Consider the following 17,890-nt stretch of genomic DNA (forward strand, 5'->3'; position numbering starts at 1 on the left):
CATGCCAGTCCTGTGAGTTGCGGAGCCCAGCCAGAGTTGTTATGTTGCCAAACCAAGACTTCCGCTACCATTTAAATAGCCATAGGGCTATGCCAGATAGTTGTATTCACCAATGATTTAATCTCATACACATGTATTTGATGAATACTATTGTACCTGGAATGCTATATCATGGACCTGTCATGCGTCATGCGTTATCCTAGGCTGACATGCGAAGGCCCCTTGCTCCATGCGGATTGGGGTGCCACAAACTGTTTGCGTTAGGCCACCTTGTGCAAACGTTTACCATATAAAAACTGTGTGTGATGGACAGCCTTTGCCACACAGTTTCTTCTACAGACCATGTGTGATGCATTCAATAACGCAAACGATAAAATTGTTAATATCGTGTGCAATGGCAACGCTATCACAAATGATTTAACGGGAAAAATTGTGTGTGATGTACCTGTGAACGGAAACGTTTTCCATGGAGCGACTGTGTGGGATGTACATACGAATGGAAACGTTTAGCGAGGACTAACTGTGTGGGATGTACTTGCGACCGGAAACAATTTCGCCTGTATAATTGTATTTTTTTAGCTCTACTATACGTATTTCCGAATTTTAGCGCTCGCCGGTCGCACACGACCTCATTTTGCCGAGCGTGTGTGCCAGGAGGGCATATCCCCGAAGGTTTCTGGGTCGTGTGGGAAGGACCCCATATCACCATCACTCACTAGGCGACGGTTCCAAATGCCGTCGCGGAAAGGGGTTAAACCCGTTTGTATAGCACTGACGCGTACTGTTGGGGAACGTAGTAATTTCAAAAAATTCCTACGCACACGCAAAATCATGGTGATGCATAGCAACGATAGGGAAGAGTGTCATCCACGTACCCTCGTAGACCGTAAGCGGAAGCGTTATGAGAACGCGGTTGATGTAGTCGTACGTCTTCACGATCCGACCGATCCAAGTACCGAACGCACGGCACCTCCGAGTTTAGCACACGTTCAGCTCGGTGACGTCCCACGAACTCCGATCCAGCAGAACTTCGAGGGAGAGTTCCGTCAGCACGACAGCGTGATGACGGTGATGATGATGCTACCGACGCAGGGCTTTGCCTAAGCACCGCTACGATATGACCGAGGTGGATTATGGTGGAGGGGGGCACCGCACACGGCTTGGAACAATCAACTTGTGCGTCTTGGGGTGCCCCCTGCCCCCGTATATAAAGGAGCAAGGGGAGGCCTGCCGGCCTCTCTAGGCGCGCCAAGGGGAGGAGGAATCCTCCTCCTAGTAGGAGTAGGATTCCTCCTTTCCTAGTCCTACTAGGAGGGGAAAGGAAGGAGAGGGGGAGGAGAAGGAAAGAGGGGGCGCAGCCCCTCCCCTAGTCCAATTCGGACTAGGCCCATGAGGGGCGTGCGGCCAGCCCTCGTGGCTTCTCCTCTTTTTCCCCTAAAACCCACTAAGGCCCATATGTAATCCCATATTCCCGTAACTCCCCCGGTACTCCGAAAAATACCCGAATCACTCGGAATCTTTCCGATGTCCGAATATAGTCATCCAATATATCGATCTTTACGTCTCGACCATTTCGAGACTCCTCGTCATGTCCCCGATCTCATCCGGGACTCCGAACTACCTTTGGTACATCAAAACACATAAACTCATAATACCGATCGTCAGCGAACGTTAAGCGTGCGGACCCTACGGGTTCGAGAACTATGTAGACATGACCGAGACACATCTCCGGTCAATAACCAATAGCGGAACCTGGATGCTCATATTGGCTCCCACATATTCTACGAAGATCTTTATCGGTCAAACCGCATAACAACATACGTTGTTCCCTTTGTCATCGGTATGTTACTTGCCCGAGATTCGATCGTCGGTATCTCAATACCTAGTTCAATCTCGTTACCGGCAAGTCTCTTTACTCGTTCCGTAATACATCATCCCGCAACTAACTTATTAGTTGCATTGCTTGCAAGGCTTATTGTGATTTGTATTACCGAGAGGGCCCAGAGATACCTCTCCGACAATCGGAGTGACAAATCCTAAGCTCGATCTATGCCAACTCAACAAGTACCATCAGAGACACCTGTAGAGCACCTTTATAATCACCCAGTTACGTTGTGACGTTTGGTAGCACACAAAGTGTTCCTCCGGTATTCGGGAGTTGCATAATCTCATAGTCATAGGAACATGTATAAGCCATGAAGAAAGCAATAGCAATATACTAAACGATCGAATGCTAAGTTAACAGAATGGGTCAAGTCAATCACATCATTCTCTAATGATGTGATCCCGTTAATCAAGTGACAACTCATGTCTATGGCTAGGAAACTTAACCATCTTTGATTCAACGAGCTAGTCAAGTAGAGGCATACTAGTGACACTCTGTTTGTCTATGTATTCACACATGTACTAAGTTTCCGGTTAATACAATTCTAGCATGAATAATAAACACTTATCATGATATAAGGAAATATAAATAACAACTTTTATTATTGCCTCTAGGGCATATTTCCTTCACGTATTAGTGATCACATAGTGATGTGAACTAGACTATTGACTCTAGTAAACCCTTTGGGTGTTAGTCACATGGCAATGTGCACTAATCACATAAAGATGTGAACTATTGGTGTTAAATCACATGACGATGTGAACTAGATTATTGACTCTAGTGCAAGTGGAAGACTGAAGGAAATATGCCCTAGAGGCAATAATAAAGTTGTTATTTATATTTCCTTATATCATGATAAATGTTTATTATTCATGCTAGAATTGTATTAACCGGAAACTTGATACATGTGTGGATACATAGACAAAACACAGTGTCCCTAGTAAGCCTCAACTAGACTAGCTCGTTCATCAAAGATGATTAAGTTTCCTAACCATAGACATGTGTTGTCATTTGATGAACGAGATCACATCATTAGGAGAATGATGTGATGGACAAGACCCATCCGTTAGCTTAGCATAATGATCATTAAGTTTTATTGTTATTGCTTTCTTCATGACTTATACATATTCCTTTGACTATGAGATTATGCAACTCCCGGATACCGGAGGAATACCTTGTGTGCTATCAAACGTCACAACGTTACTGGGTGATTATAAAGATGCTCTACATGTATCTCCAAAAGTGTTTGTTGGGTTGGCATAGGTCGAGATTAGGATTTGTCACTCCGAGTATCGGAGAGGTATCTCCGGGCCCTCTCGGTAATGCACATCATGATAAGCCTTGCAAGCAATATGACTAATGAGTTAGTTACGGGATGATGCATTACGGAATGAGTACAGAGACTTGCCGGTAACGAGATTGAACTAGGTATGAAGATACCGACGATCGAATCTCGGGCAAGTAACATACTGATGACAAAGGGAATAACATATGTTGTCATTACGGTATGACCGATAAAGATTTTCGTAGAATATGTGGGAACCAATATGAGCATCCAGGTTCCGTTGTTGGTTATTAACCGGAGAGGTGTGTTGGTCATGTCTACATAGTTCTCGAACCCGTAGGGTCCGCACGCTTAACGTTCGATGATGATTTTGTATTATATGAGTTATGTGATTTGATGACCGAATGTTGTTCGGAGTCCCGGATGAGATCACGGACATGACGAGGAGTCTCGAAATGGTCGAGAGGTAAAGATTCATATATAGGACGATAGTATTCGAACACCGGAAGTGTTCCGAGGGTACCGGGTACGTATCGGGTCACTGGAAGGGGTTCTGGGCACCCCCGGCAAAGATATGGGCCTTATTGGGCCTAGGGCGGGACAGACCAGCCCCTTGTGGGCTGGTGCGCACCCATATGGTCCGATCTAAGTGTAGAAAGGAAAAGGGGAGGAGGGAAGGAAATAGAGGGAATAGGATTCCCCCTTCCTTTCCCCTCTCCCCTCTTTCCTTACCCCCTCCGAAGATAAGGAAAGGGGGGAGGCCGAATTGGAGGAGGCCCGCAAGTAGGATTCCTCCTACTTGGGGCGCCCCAAGGCTGCCCCTTCCCTCTCCCACCTATATATACATGGGGAGGGGGCGCCTAGAACACACACCAACATTGTTAGCCGTGTGCAGCGCCTCCCTCCACAGTTTACGCCTCCGGTCATATTCACGTAGTGCTTAGGCGAAGCCCTGCGCGGATCACTTCACCATCATCGTCACCACGCCGTCGTGCTGACGGAACTCTCCCTCGACACTTTGCTGGATCAAGAGTTCGAGGGGCGTCATCGAACTGAACGTGTGCAGAACTCGGAGGTGTCGTACGTTCGGTGCTTGATCGGTCGGAACGAGAAGAAGTTCGACTACATGAACCGCGTTGTCAAACGCTTTCGCTTTCGGTCTACGAGGGTACGTGGACACACTCTCCCCCTCTCGTTGCTATGCATCTCGTAGATAGATCTTGCGTGAGCGTAGGAATTTTTTTGAAATTGTATGCTATGTTTTCCAACACCGCTGCCGATCTGACCTGGCCTTGTCGGCGTCCTCCTCTCGAGTAGCCACCAGAGGTGTCACTGTCGTTTGCATTTTTTTCACGAATACGCATAGCTTGCATGTTTTTTTATTAATAGAAGGAGAGTGAACAAAGTTGCATGGGTTGGTGCATCTTGCAACATGTACATGACATGTCATGTGTTAGATCACCTGAGCAGAAGAAAAAGGGATTGCTCAGCCCTGGCAACAAAAAAAGGCTACATCTCGAGAAGTAGGTTAGTCATTGACGTGGTGCCGGTTTTGGCCCATAACCGCGCCTCATCCTTGATCTCGTAGATGAGCCGAGAGACTGATGGTTGTTGGTCATCGAAGATGCATCACTTCTGATGCCTCCAAATGGCCCAGGCCGTGAGCATTATGAGGAAGGATAGTTCTCAACGGTGCATGGTGGGGGCATGCCAGTGGGTAGATGACCACTAGTCATAGAACTCCACAGAAGAGTGGTCGTGGATCAACACCATGAGAGCACCTCATGCCGCACCTGACGGGAGAAGGGGCAACCAACGAGAAGGTGTTGCATGTCCTCAAGAATCAGATCACATAGCACACACACACCGCTCCTCGTGGGGAAGACCACATCGAGCAAGATAATCCGCCGTCCAGCGACGGTTCTGTAGCACGAGCTAGGTGAATACCTTGATTCGTAAAGGAGCCCACATCTTTCAGGTGAATTGCCAGTGGGAGTCCGTGATCGAGCTGTGAAAGAGTGGAAGGTAGCAAGATCTAGCAGTGTAGATACCGAAAGCAGTCCACCGCCATCGGAGGACATCTGGCTCGTCACTAAGTTGGATGGGTCGTGATGATCTGCACGACACACAGAGTAGTGTAGCACCTTCGTGTAAGTGTCACAAATAATTATCGTCCCAACGAAGAGCGGAGTTTTACGTGCAACGTTTCTGTCAGACACAAGTGGTCACAACTCTAATGTGAAGTAACTGCTTGTGATTCTGCAGAAGCTATTAGTGTTCCAAGAGGCAAATAAACTAAGCAGTGAATATGATGAGATGGTTGCAGCGAGAATAACGACTTGGAAGTAAAGAGCATAAAGTAAAGACTACAAACAAAAGTGTTTTCCCACAGTAGAGAGATTAGGCACGGAGAAACTTCGGATCATGGTATATCTCAAGTGCGCCAGTTCATTGATAATCCTAGTTACCTTGTATCACGAGTTTATTATTTGATTTGCTTGTTCTGTAGGCAGATCACCCTAGGGTTATGTTACTCCTTGTCGCAGGATTATATTCCACACTGTGGTCCTGCTTCGACGTTGCCACGACAAGGCCGTGTCCACAATTAAGGTTTTAAATCGAAACCATGCGTTAAGTTCGATGGATCACCGTTATTTCATATTGTCTTCGGTTCTCATAGATGTCTCCACCTGTCATGTCAGAGGTCGCAGATTCCCTAAACAATATGTGTTACCTATGTATGTCTTTAGATCATATTGTCTGGGCCCTTAAATTGGATAACACACATAGCGTTCACCACAGTATAACAACTTACTAAACAAATCAAGACTACTAACACGAATGACGACATATAAGATAGGCACAAATGAATCTTACCATTCACCTACATCTCCCACGCCTAGGAGGACTTACTCACACATCGAAAGAGAATAACCAATCATCATAGAGAATAAATCCATAAAAACCATATCGACGATGAGTATAAATAGAGTTATACACCCTGATCTTACAACTTGGGATTCCTCGTACCATCATGATGATGATGATGATGAGATGAAATGAGTATGAAGATGGATGAACAAAACCAGAAGAATCTCCAGCGGTTCTTCTTCTCTGGATCTCTTCGCTGTCTGTTCTGGATGGCGTGTAACGGCTGAAAGATCGTGGATGTCGCCTAGAAGGGGGGGGGGCTGAATAGGTGCTTTAAAATAATTATGGTTTAGGCTTGAATAAATGCGGAATAAAACTAGCGTTTAATTTGACAAGCACAAAACCTAAATCGACTAGGCTCATCTATGTGCACCAACAACTTATGTTAAGCAAGATAAACAACTAAGTGATAGCAAGATATATAACACAAAACACTATGGCTGTCACAAAGTAAAGTGCATAAGTAAGGGCTCGGGTAAGAAATAACCAAGGCACGCGGAGATGACGATGTATCCCGAAGTTGACACCCTTGTGGATGCTAATTTCCGTTTGGAGTGGTGTGGAGGCACAATGCTCCCCAAAATGCCATTAGGGCCACTGTAATTTCCTCATGCCCTCGTACAATGCAAGATGTCGTGATTACATTAAAGGACCCTTGAGGGCGGTCACCGAACTCGTACAATTGGCAACCCTTGGGGGCGGTCACCGAACCCGTGCAAATTGCTCGGGGCAGTCTCCATAACTTAATTGGAGACCCCGACGGTTTGCCGGAGCTTTACACCACAATGATTGAGCTCCACGACAACCAACCGTCTAGGGCGCCCAAGAACCCAAGAGGAGCAAGCTCTATGGTACCAAGCATCCAAGAGCAATAGGCTAATCAAACTTCACTTCCACTTATCATCGTGGAGGACTCAAACCTATGAACCAAATGCAATGGCAAGGGCACACGGAGTGCCCAAGTCCTTCTCTCCCAAATCCCACCACAACTAATGCTATGGAGGAAAATAAGAGAAAGAACACAAGAAGAGAACATAAAAGAACTGCAAGATCTAGATCCAAAGGGTTCCCCTCACTTAAAGGAGAAAATGACTGGTGGAAGAATAGATCTAGATCTTCTCTCTTTCTCTTTTCCTCAAGAAGAAACAAGAATCATTTGAGGGATTGAGAGATAGCAAGCTCAAAGAAGGTCAACAATGAAGGGAAAACACGAGCTCTAGAGATAAGAACCATTGGAGAAGAAGACCCTTTTTTATAGATGGAGACGAATCCAACCGTTAAGAAGACCCTCTTTTATAGGTGGGGACGAATCCAACCGTTATGCCTTGGCCCGTAGTAAAGCAGTACTGCCGCTCCTAGAAGCGATACTACCACTTCAGGCGGCAGTTCCAGCTATGGCTAGCGAGCACGTTCAGTGCTGCTGCGATAGTGCCGCCGGAGCGGTACTATCGTCCACCCTTCAGCGGTACTACCGCTTCGGATCATATAGCACAATGAAACCACGTTACAGAGGTCTACCGCTTCGGATCATATAGCACAATGAAACCACGTTACAGAGGTGGCTGTACTACCGCTTCGGGTCACATAGCACAATGAAACCACGTTACAGAGGTGGCGCCAGAGCGGAAGTACCGCACGGAGCGGAAGCAAAACAAACTGTACATCTGTCCTACACCTCTATGTGTTATACGATTGCATCAATTGCACAACAAATACAAATGTAAATTCAGCTGTAAGAACTACATAAAGTTCAAGTGTATTTCCAGATATAAACACACGTGCCGGAGCGTATACCTGCGCCGTTACTCGAGATATTTTGATAATTACATAAAGCGGAACTACCACAGCTCTCACAGCAGAACTTTATGATGAATTTCAGAAGCGCACAGAGAGACCACATAATCCAATGAAGAATGTCCTCAAGATCATCGCTGCAAGCTCGCTGAAAACAACATCGCCTCCTCCATGCTATATCGCCTGCTGTTACTGTGACCCTCCTTATCAGCATTGTCTCTGCTTCTTTCAAATGTTCTGTGGCGTAGTTTAACCGGAATTTCTTCCATTTCTGGGTCGCCCTTCACGGTGTTCTCCAAACTCTGCAGCCCCTGGAGTTTCGTTTCCACGTACCGCATGGTCGGCCTGTCTTCCCCCTTCATCCCCAAGCACATTGCTGCGATTGCCGCTACTTCCTTGGCTTCATCCCCAGCCTCCTGGGAAACCTGTGAATCTAGTATTTCACTCAGTCTATCTTGGTTCAACAGCAACATGAAGTGTGCTACTAGACTGACGCCTTCTGACGGCACGTAGCTGGTTGGTTTTTTTCTTGTAAGTAGTTCCACAAGCATGACACCGAAGCTGTAAACATCGCTCTTCTCCGTCAGTCGGCCTGTGTAGTAGTACTCAGGATCCAGATATCCATAAGTTCCTTGGATGGCAGTTGTTACCCCTGATTGGTCAATTGCAATACCTCTAGAAGCGCCAAAGTCTGACACTTTTGCCGTCAAGCGATCATCTAGCAGTATGTTAGATGTCTTGACGTCCCTGTGGATTGTTGATATCAAAGCAGCCGAGTGAAGATAGGCCAAAGAACTTGCAACTTCATATGCAATTCGTAATCTGTCTTTCCATGATAGTGATTGAGGACCATCAGTATGAAGATGGGCATAGAGGGTACCATTGGAAATGAACTCGTAGATTAGCAATGGAACTTCTGTCTCGAGACAGCAACCAAACAGCTTTACCACATTCCTGTGATTGATTTGAGAAAGGATGGCGACTTCATTTATGAACTCGTCGATCTCTCTTTTGATTACGGTTTTGGACTTCTTTATAGCAACAACGTGTTGATCTGATAAAATGCCTTTGTAGACCGTGCCGTGCCCTCCACCACCGAGAATGCGAGCTTCATCAAATTTATTTGTTGCTGTCTCAAGCTCTTCTAAGCTGAAAATCATCCTTTCAGCTATATCTGTGTCTACTAACTGCTGGAGCAATAACCCACGGTTTTGCTTGAAGAAATATTCCTTCATCATCTTTGCTTTCTGATCCTTGACCTTTTTTATAGCAAAGACAACAGCAAGAACTAGAAGCAAAATAATTATGCCGCTGCCAACTCCTATGGAGAAAATTATTCCTGCCGAAATTTACAGACAACACTGTAAAAAAAGCCTGCTTGAAATTATATATCCTAGTTTAATTCTGTAAAAAAGGTGCCGGTGCAGATAGATGAACTAATGCTTACACAATTCCCTGTCTAGAGACTTACCAGCTGCTAGACGACCTCGCCCTCCTTGGCATCCATTTGTCATGTAAGGATTGCCCTGGTAGCCGTCACTGCACCGGCAGACATAGCCTTCGGCGCCATTTGTGGAGTTGAGACACATACTGTTCTTGCTGTGGCACCCAAAATCTGGCCTCTGGGCGGCCTCTTCGCAGGATAACTCGCCCAACCCCCAGGCCGCAATGGCAGGAACGAAGAACGGGCTCATGTCAGGGTAAGACAGGAGGTCCATGAAGTATTGCTGAAGACCATAAACGTGTGACCCGTCGCTCCACCACTCCTGCTCCACCATGTGCACGCTCACGTTGAACGCCGGAGCCGGGGACGGGGACGGGGCGATCGGGCACCCGCCAGCACCGTCGAGCGAGGAGAGCTCGATACGACAGGACCGAAGGCCAATCGGGATGGACGGCTGGCAGCAGCCTATGCCGTTGCACACGACGTCGGGCAAGAACGGCTCGCCGGTGCTGTTATTGATCGGACAGAAGGACGCGCAGGAGCCATATGTCCACCCATCAACGATGTGCAGGAGGATACGGAAGCCACACCCCACGATGACGAGGCTGTTCGCCTTGGCCGACAGCACGAAGGGGGAGCCTCGGCTGAAGGCCAGCTGCACGTGGCTCGTGTTGCCCACGACGAAGTGCGAAACCCAGCTCCCGACGCGCACCGTGCTGTTCGCCAGGGATACCTCCACAACCTCAGGGCCAGGACCAGGAATGGCACCGTTGTCCAGGAACAGCTTTGGCGGACGGTGCGTCTCATTGCAGGTGACCATGAAGCCCGGCTGGTAGCAGCCGGGGGTGGTGCCGAAGGGGTACGGGATGTCCACATCGCCGCATTTGCTCTTGCAGCCGGGCAAAGCGATGTTCACGGAACTTGCTGCTGTCGCCAGTGTTATGCTGCCCCTGAGCAGCAGCAGCACCACAGCGCCAACTAGAGAAAGCATTCTCATTTCGTCAATCACACAAATGAAGCATGAGTTTCTGAATGTATATGTATTGAAGAAGGTAACTAGGAATTTGCTGCTGTTCATCAAAATTACCCTTCAGCAAGAATTTATGTGTTCTGGACAACATTTGTGGGGAACTGGAAAAGTGATGACCAGGACAACAGATTCATTAGTATTTTTACATGCTGAACTCCATCACATGCCTAGAACTAGTCTACATTTGCAGATTACTTGACCTCCCAGGCATGAAAAAACATTTTTTTACAAGGAGACTTGTTCACACAAACCTAGATAAGTATTGCTCGCAGTTTTCTAGAGAATACAATTACTGCTCTAAGGGATGTTCCCGATGGTATAGATGTGTGATTTGGTTACTTTTGCTTGGACGAAAAGGCATTTTGGTCATACCTTGATGGCTTGACCACATCAGAATGCAGAACCAGTCCATTATACACCATCAGAACCGAGTGTGACTAGTGCTATTTTCTATTGTACTATTTTACAAGTACTACTATATAAAACTTGTACAGATAAACGAAACAGAGTTAGCAAGAGTTTGACAAGGAAAGCTGGAAAGGTACCTCCTGGTGACATGCTTAAAAAATATCCTGAAAGCCTTGGATATATCTGAACAATTCAAAAAAAAAGTTTATGGGTCATGACATGCTAGTTATCTGCTAAATGAGAATAAACATCAGTTAATAGATTTACCTTTCAGATCGGTTAAGGATTCTTTCAAACGAAGCAAACTTTATCAAGAGCACCTGGAAAGTCAGACCAACATATTCCATGCCGTCTAATTTGGACACAAGCCTTCAGATTGCATATTAAAGAGGTACGCCATGAGAGCGAATTTTGTGCCGGAATACCATTCTGTTCATCCCACCTAGCATCATGCATATATCTTGAATTTCCTTCTCTCTGATAAGCATAATTATCAATGCATTAGGTTCCATTATTTAAAGTATCACCCTTCGCAGGGGCAGGCCAGCTTCTTTGATTGTGCTCATCGGACAAAAAACAGTAATTATAGTGTCGAAAGCCCTTAAATGCAACTGTCCATGGTTTAACAAGTCACTTGCCACAGATAGTGTCTTCCCCTGCTGGAAAGACTACGAAGCAACTTGCTGCCCAAGAGATCATTCCGCAAGTCCATTAAATGCTTCCTCTTTTTGGATTAGTCTTTTAATCTTATTTTGAGGCATTAGTCTTTGCAAGCAATTTCAAAACTGTATCAATAAAACCTGCCATTAGTCGCAGTATTGCAGAAAAACAAGAAGCTCAACTTCCCTCTAGTCCTAACACTATTCATTTATACTGCAACTTGTAAAGCAGGTCGAATGCCATTGTGGTTTCAATGCATACTCAGTCAGCTTTGGAGTCTGGTTACATCAACCAAAATATTAAAAACTAGACGGCATCGGCCGGCCCGAGGCTTATAGTAATTCTAGCGATTCCTTGACTGCTTCATGAAGTCGGCATCAAGTAACTAGCCATGCGTATAAGCTATGTATAACTCCAATAATTGTCGTTGCTTTTTCTGTGCAGAGACAAATGGAAGATGATAGAGCCTCCTTATTTATCAGGCATTAGGACAACAGACTTGACAGGCTTGCAGTTCCTTGTACATAGAAAAATGCAGGACGACAGGGACTCCTCATTGCCAGGCATTTGGACAATTAGACTTGGCACTTGGCAGATTTGAAGTTTCCATCAATTCTTGTTCATGTATGTAGAAGTAAAGGTCACTTATCACAGGGTGTCCACACATAAGGCTTTTACCTATCCTGCAAGTGCCAAATGTCTTGTGAAGGTAAACTTGATGAAGAAAGATATCCTTAAATCAGTCAGTAAGAAATAGAAAGGTAAGCAGGTATTGATCTTTTTATTTGTTACCGCCGTATGATAAGCCCTGTCTATTCTGCATATAAGTGGCACATAACACAGAGAAGAGCTTGCAGTTTCACACTACAATGGCTATACACACACCAAAAAAGGGCTAGTTAGCACTTCCGTGTGGCTGAGCTGCATACAGCCACATCACACAAATGAGTGTGGCAGGTATAGCAGCCCTGCTGCACCTTCTGCAGCTTTTGGCCACCATGTTAGTGCTAGTCTGAGCCAACATCGCATCGCCCAACTGCATCAGCAGATGCAGCAACATAAGCATACCTTACCCATTTGGTATCAGTGCCGGGTGCCACCGTGAGGGCTTCAAGCTTGCCTGCAACGAGACATATCATCCCCCAAAGCTCTTCATGAACAGTTCTGGCGTCGAAGTGCTTGAAATATCAGTGCAAGACAGCACCCTGTACATTGACAGTGGGATCCTCACCTTGGCGGGGGATGAGTGGCCCGACGGTTACATCCATATGAATTGGTCAGTCCCCCTCGATGAAAGCCTATATAGGGTGTTAGCAGACAGGAATAAAATCGTTGTTATGGGGTGTGGAATCATTGTGTTTCTTCAATGGCATTCTCCCGGCACAGAACCTGCAGGTACCACTTGTCGCCCAGGATGCATGCCGGGTCATCCTGTGATAGCAACTGATGGCACATGTGCTGGTGTTGGTTGTTGCAGTGCAATGAACGTGCAACCTGACTCAAATATGTTTTCCATCAAGTACAGCGTGGAGAAAGAGAACTTGCAGGTCAACTCAAGTCTTGCTTTGGTGGAGAGCAAATGGTGGAGCAAGAAGAAGAATGCCATGGTGCTGCAGAAGGCGGTGTCATCTGACACCAGCCTTGGTGCCTCCAAAGGCGTACTACACTCCATACCAGGAGTACCAGTTAGAACGGCTGTCAGTTGGGTGTTCAGTAACTTGTCATGTGCTGAGGCTAGCAGCAATTCAAGTGACTTTGGATGCCTCAGTGAAAACAGTGAGTGCCTTGTGTACCATAAACCTGACGACTCAAGAGGAGGTTACACATGCCAGTGTTGGCATGGCTACGAAGGTAACCCTTACGTGCAACACGGATGCCAAGGTATGCTACTAGACTCCCTGTATAATTTGAGGTAACGCCCGCGTCGCCTCCCCCTAGGGCGACTCAGGCAGCCAGAAACCTAGCCGCCGCCGCCGCAAACTCCCTCCTCCCCTCCCTCCGCCGCCGCCGGAAGACGCCGCCGGGCTAAGCCCGGGGGCCGACGGCGGTGGCGGGGGATCTCCTCTCTCGCGCGTCTCCGGGGTGGGGCGGACCCCAAGGCGTGTGGTGGCGCGACCGATCTGGGATCTGCGGCGCGGCGGATGGCGGCAGGCGGCGGGAGGCCGGCCCGTCCTCGGACGGCGACGGCTTGGCGCGGCGGAGGCCAGGGCTGCGGGCGCTGCGGATGGCCCTTCGGGCGGCGGCGGCGGCCGTTGGCTGCGGTGGCGTGCATGCTGCCTTCAGATCGGCGACGGCGGCGTGGAGGGCCTGGTGGTCTCGTCGGCGGCACCTCCGATCAGATCTGTTCTGACCGGTGCAGCCGGCGGTGGTGGTCATCTCTTCCGTCAGAGGTGGTCGGCCTGAGGCTGGGTGTTCGGATCTCGGGATCCGTCATCTGGCACCAGCTGCGAGTCGGGGAGACGTAGTTGCCGGTGAAAACCGAGCCGACGGCGGGCGATGGCGGCGTTCCACGTCGTTACCTTGATGAAGGCATCGTCATGTGACTACCGTCGACCCACTCGTATTGCTCCGGGGGAAACCCTAGGATCTGGTGTTCCAGACCGGACGATGGCGGCACTGCGGTGTCGTTTCTCTCTTGGGAGCGTCGTTTTGTGGAGCAGCGCTGGAAGTCAGAGGCAGGAGGTGGAGCGGCTTCGTCTTGCACGGAGCTTCGGTGGAGATGTCAAGTCATGCCTGACCGACAGGTGCTACGCTTGGTCATGCCTGGTCGGCAGGTGCTACGCACGACAGATCCTCCAAGGGCTTCAAGCTGTGTCGGCTGGTGGTACGTGGCAGCATGGCGCTGAGGTGTATCAGTGGCGACCGCGACGTGTCCAGCTGTTTGCGCGCAGGGAGGAGGTGCCGTTAGGCGCCGTGGTGGCGTCGACGATAGCTGGACCGAGCAAGGTTGATGCATCAGTACAGTTCTGAAGATGGAGCGGTGGCAGTTGGCGGCGGCGGCCTCTGAGAGCACGCCGGACCAGTGTGTGCCCCAGACCCGGCAAGTGGCTAGGTTGGGGTCTCAGGTCTTAGATGTTAGGCTTGGCTGCGATGTCTGTTTGGTATTAGGCCCAGGCTATCTGCGCCCCTTCATCAACTGGATAGGTGTAGTGACAGTTTCTTGCTTAGACGGCGGCTTTAGTCTTACTGTTGTATGACTTTGTAAGGTCTTGTGAGAATAATTAATAAAGTGGCCGTATGCATCGCCCAGATGCAGAGGCCGGGGGTCATCCTCCTTTTCTAAAAAAAAAGACTCCCTGTATAATTAGTACCATTACTTCAGTAGTGCACAAAGCCACAAACTACTTAGCTTCATTACTACTGCAGATATCGACGAGTGTACAAGTCAAGGCGAGTACTCCTGCTTTGGCCAGTGCATCAATCTGATAGGGTCATATACCTGTACCTGTCCGCATGGCACCACTGGTAACCCCCGAAAACAAAATGGATGTTCTTCAACCAAATCAGCCAAATCAAAAAATTCAGGTAATCAGCAAGATTGCAAAATACTTTGATAACATCGTAATATAAGTGAATATTATTGTATTGTCAATATTCATGACTGTTTATACATTTGTTTATTTACTCAAAATCTAGACCCAAGCCGATTGATTATGAATTCTCCAGGATTTGTCACTGCGGTAGGAATAGGCAGTGGTGTGGGCACTCTTCTAATTATCCTCAGCGTTCTGATTGTAAGACAAAAGCTCATGGTTTGGAAAGCAAGGAAGTCAAGAGATTTTTTCTTCAAAAAGAACAGAGGGTTGTTGCTACAGCAGCTTGTAGACAAGCATATCGCTGAAAGGATGATGTTCAAATTAGAAGAGCTTGAGAAGGCAACAAATAAGTTTGACGAGGCTCGGAAACTTGGAGGTGGAGGCCACGGCACTGTCTACAAAGGGATTTTATCTGACAAACGTGTTGTTGCCATCAAGAAGTCAAAAGTTGTAATTCTGAGAGAAACAGATGATTTCATCAATGAGGTTGCCATCCTTTCTCAAGTGAACCACAGGAATGTAGTGAAGCTTTTTGGATGTTGTCTTGAGACATAAGTTCCATTGTTGGTCTACGAATTCATTTCAAATGGAACTCTTTCTGATCATCTTCATGTCAGCACTCCACTATCAGTGCCCTCGAAAGATCGGCTAAGAATAGCCCTTGAAACCTCAAGATGCCTTGCTTATCTGCACTCAGCTGCTTCAGTATCAATAGTCCATAGAGATATCAAGTCTGCCAATGTACTACTTGACGATCACCTCAGAGCAAAAGTATCAGATTTTGGAGCTTCTCGAGGCATCCCCATCGACCAAACTGGAGTTACAACTGCCGTTCAAGGAACTTTTGGATATTTGGATCCTGAGTATTACCACACACGGCGACTCACCGAGAAAAGTGATGTGTATAGCTTTGGTGTCATGCTTGTGGAGATATTAACAAGGAAGAAGCCATGTGTCCACCTGTCAACACCAGGAGCCAGTCTAACTGCTGAATTCATCTTGAGAGTAAACCAAGACAAACTCTTCGAGATGCTAGACCAGCAAGTCATCGAGGAAGGGTCTGAAGAAGCCAAAGAAGTTGCAGCAGTAGCACTGATGTGCTTAAGCTTAAAGGGTGAAGATAGGCCTACAATGAGGCAAGTTGAGACAAAACTTGAAGTGATGCAAACTGTGGAAAACAATACACCAATGGAACAGAACAATGCCAATGCTGATGATGACAACTTCAGTAGGCGATATAGTATGGAGGAAGAATGCATGTCATCTATGAGTTTGCCTCGGTAACCTGATTGATACCCCTTTTATTTGTTTCAATTAATGAAGCTGGTGCCCTTCCTGACTCAGTAAAAATTGCTATCAAAAATAAAAGAGCTCTTGTTTTTTTCTTACTTGGTTCTTCAGTAAATTGTCACGTCCTTTTTAAATATGCTTACAGACAGGTTTCAGTAATCAACAATTATTTTTAGTTTGCATGGAACAAGGTTTCGACTATATTCAGAAGTAAATTTAATAAATAATAATAAACGACCACATGTATATATTTTCAGAAAGAGGCCACGTGCCTCAAGTTAGATGACATCATCAGGCATATCTTTCACAATCCTTCCTAGGTGTAAACTAGCCAGAGATTTATCGTGTAGCTGCCAAAATAGAAGAACAGTTAGTAACTAACCTATTCTGATATCTGATATGTGTAAAAAGACTGCAGCAGTGTGCTGATAATGCCCATTGATTTTAGCCTTAATGCATTCATAGTTAGAATTCATATGGACACAGAAAAAGCAAGGGATATACCGAAAAAGGGTTTCCCCCCGCTTTGTATTACAAAGCAACAACATCGATACAACCAACGATAGGTGCTGGGGCGGAAGCAGCACAGGCACGCCCAAAAGAAAAGAAAGAGAAAATACAAAAGGAAGAAAATGCCGACAACGGCGGATCAACGAAAACGAAGATGACTCGCAACCGCTGCGCCCGCCGGAGAATTCCACCACGCTCCTAGCACCACGAAACGCCGCATGCCAAGCAACACCTTCAAGAAGGAACGCGACGACAACGACGCTGCTACCGGACATGGCCTAGGGTTTCCCCCGGTACGCGAAGGGCCGTGGGAGGGAAGGGGGATATCCGACGCCCTTCAGGAAGGCACGGCGGCGCCCACAGGCGTCACCGCGTCGGTGCCGAACAAGCCGACAAGGATTTCTCCCAACCTCCAACCCACCACGACCCCAGACAATCCATCGCGCTCCACCATACTTGCTGTCTGCCAATATGCGCCACCACGGACTCGCAGTCACCAACGCCGTCTCACCGTGACAAGCGAAGCGAGACCGGCAGGATCGAGAGGAACCAACCGGAAACGAGGAGCAGCAGGGTCAGCGGCCACGTGGGAGGGGACAACCTCCACCACCCTCGGCGGTGACCGACCGGACGTAGCTCAGGAGCAAACCAGGCACCCCTGCCCGGCCGAGCCCGAAGCGGGCTCGTGAAGCTCCCGTCGCTGCGCTGCAGTACACGCGCCACCATCTCCGCCACCCCCAGCCCAAGCCACACCTCCGTCCGCCGGAGATGACGCCGAAAAGCACACGCCAGGCCCACCCAGACCCAGATGGGGCCCAAAAGGGCCCAGATCTAGGCCGGAAGGGCTCTGCCGCCAGCCATCGCGCCGCCCCGCAGCCAAGCAGCCACGCCACCGCCACCTCGCCACCCGGAGCTGCGCCGCCTGCGAAGACGAGCCGCCACCGGATCCGACGCCGGCCTGGGTGCACCGCCGCCGGCGCCATCGCCCGAGCCACAGCGCCGCGCGGGGAGGAAAAGAACGGGGCCGCCGCCACCGGCATCACGCGAGCCAGGCCCGGAGGCCTACGCCGGCGGCGGCGGGAGGGGATTAGAGGAGGGGGACCGCTGGGAGGGGGAG

The 17,890-nt window shown here is 48.1% G+C and overlaps 1 protein-coding gene and 1 pseudogene across 2 annotated transcripts in view; one reads left to right on the top strand and one right to left on the bottom strand.

Annotated features, from left to right (window-relative positions):
• Window positions 1-7,731: 7,731 nt before the first annotated feature.
• Window positions 7,732-17,890, bottom strand: part of LOC123169478 (putative wall-associated receptor kinase-like 16) — a 12,912-nt gene continuing 2,753 nt past the window's right edge. The window contains exons 2-5 of one of the 2 annotated variants that reach the window (XM_044587354.1): window positions 11,045-12,120; window positions 10,915-10,960; window positions 9,367-10,317; window positions 7,732-9,234 (exon numbers count right to left, since the gene is read on the bottom strand). In XM_044587354.1, the coding sequence (XP_044443289.1) occupies window positions 8,027-9,234; window positions 9,367-10,317; window positions 10,915-10,927 (2,172 nt within the window). In that variant the 5' untranslated portion in view covers window positions 10,928-10,960; window positions 11,045-12,120 and the 3' untranslated portion in view covers window positions 7,732-8,026. Of the gene's footprint in view, window positions 9,235-9,366; window positions 10,961-11,044; window positions 12,121-17,890 lie in introns of both variants that reach the window. The other variant, XM_044587353.1, reaches the window with a different exon arrangement.
• On the top strand, window positions 12,382-16,257 carry LOC123169479 (wall-associated receptor kinase 3-like; annotated as a pseudogene).

Source organism: Triticum aestivum, chromosome 7D, assembly GCF_018294505.1.
Source record: "Triticum aestivum cultivar Chinese Spring chromosome 7D, IWGSC CS RefSeq v2.1, whole genome shotgun sequence".
NCBI classification, from domain to species: domain Eukaryota; kingdom Viridiplantae; phylum Streptophyta; class Magnoliopsida; order Poales; family Poaceae; genus Triticum; species Triticum aestivum.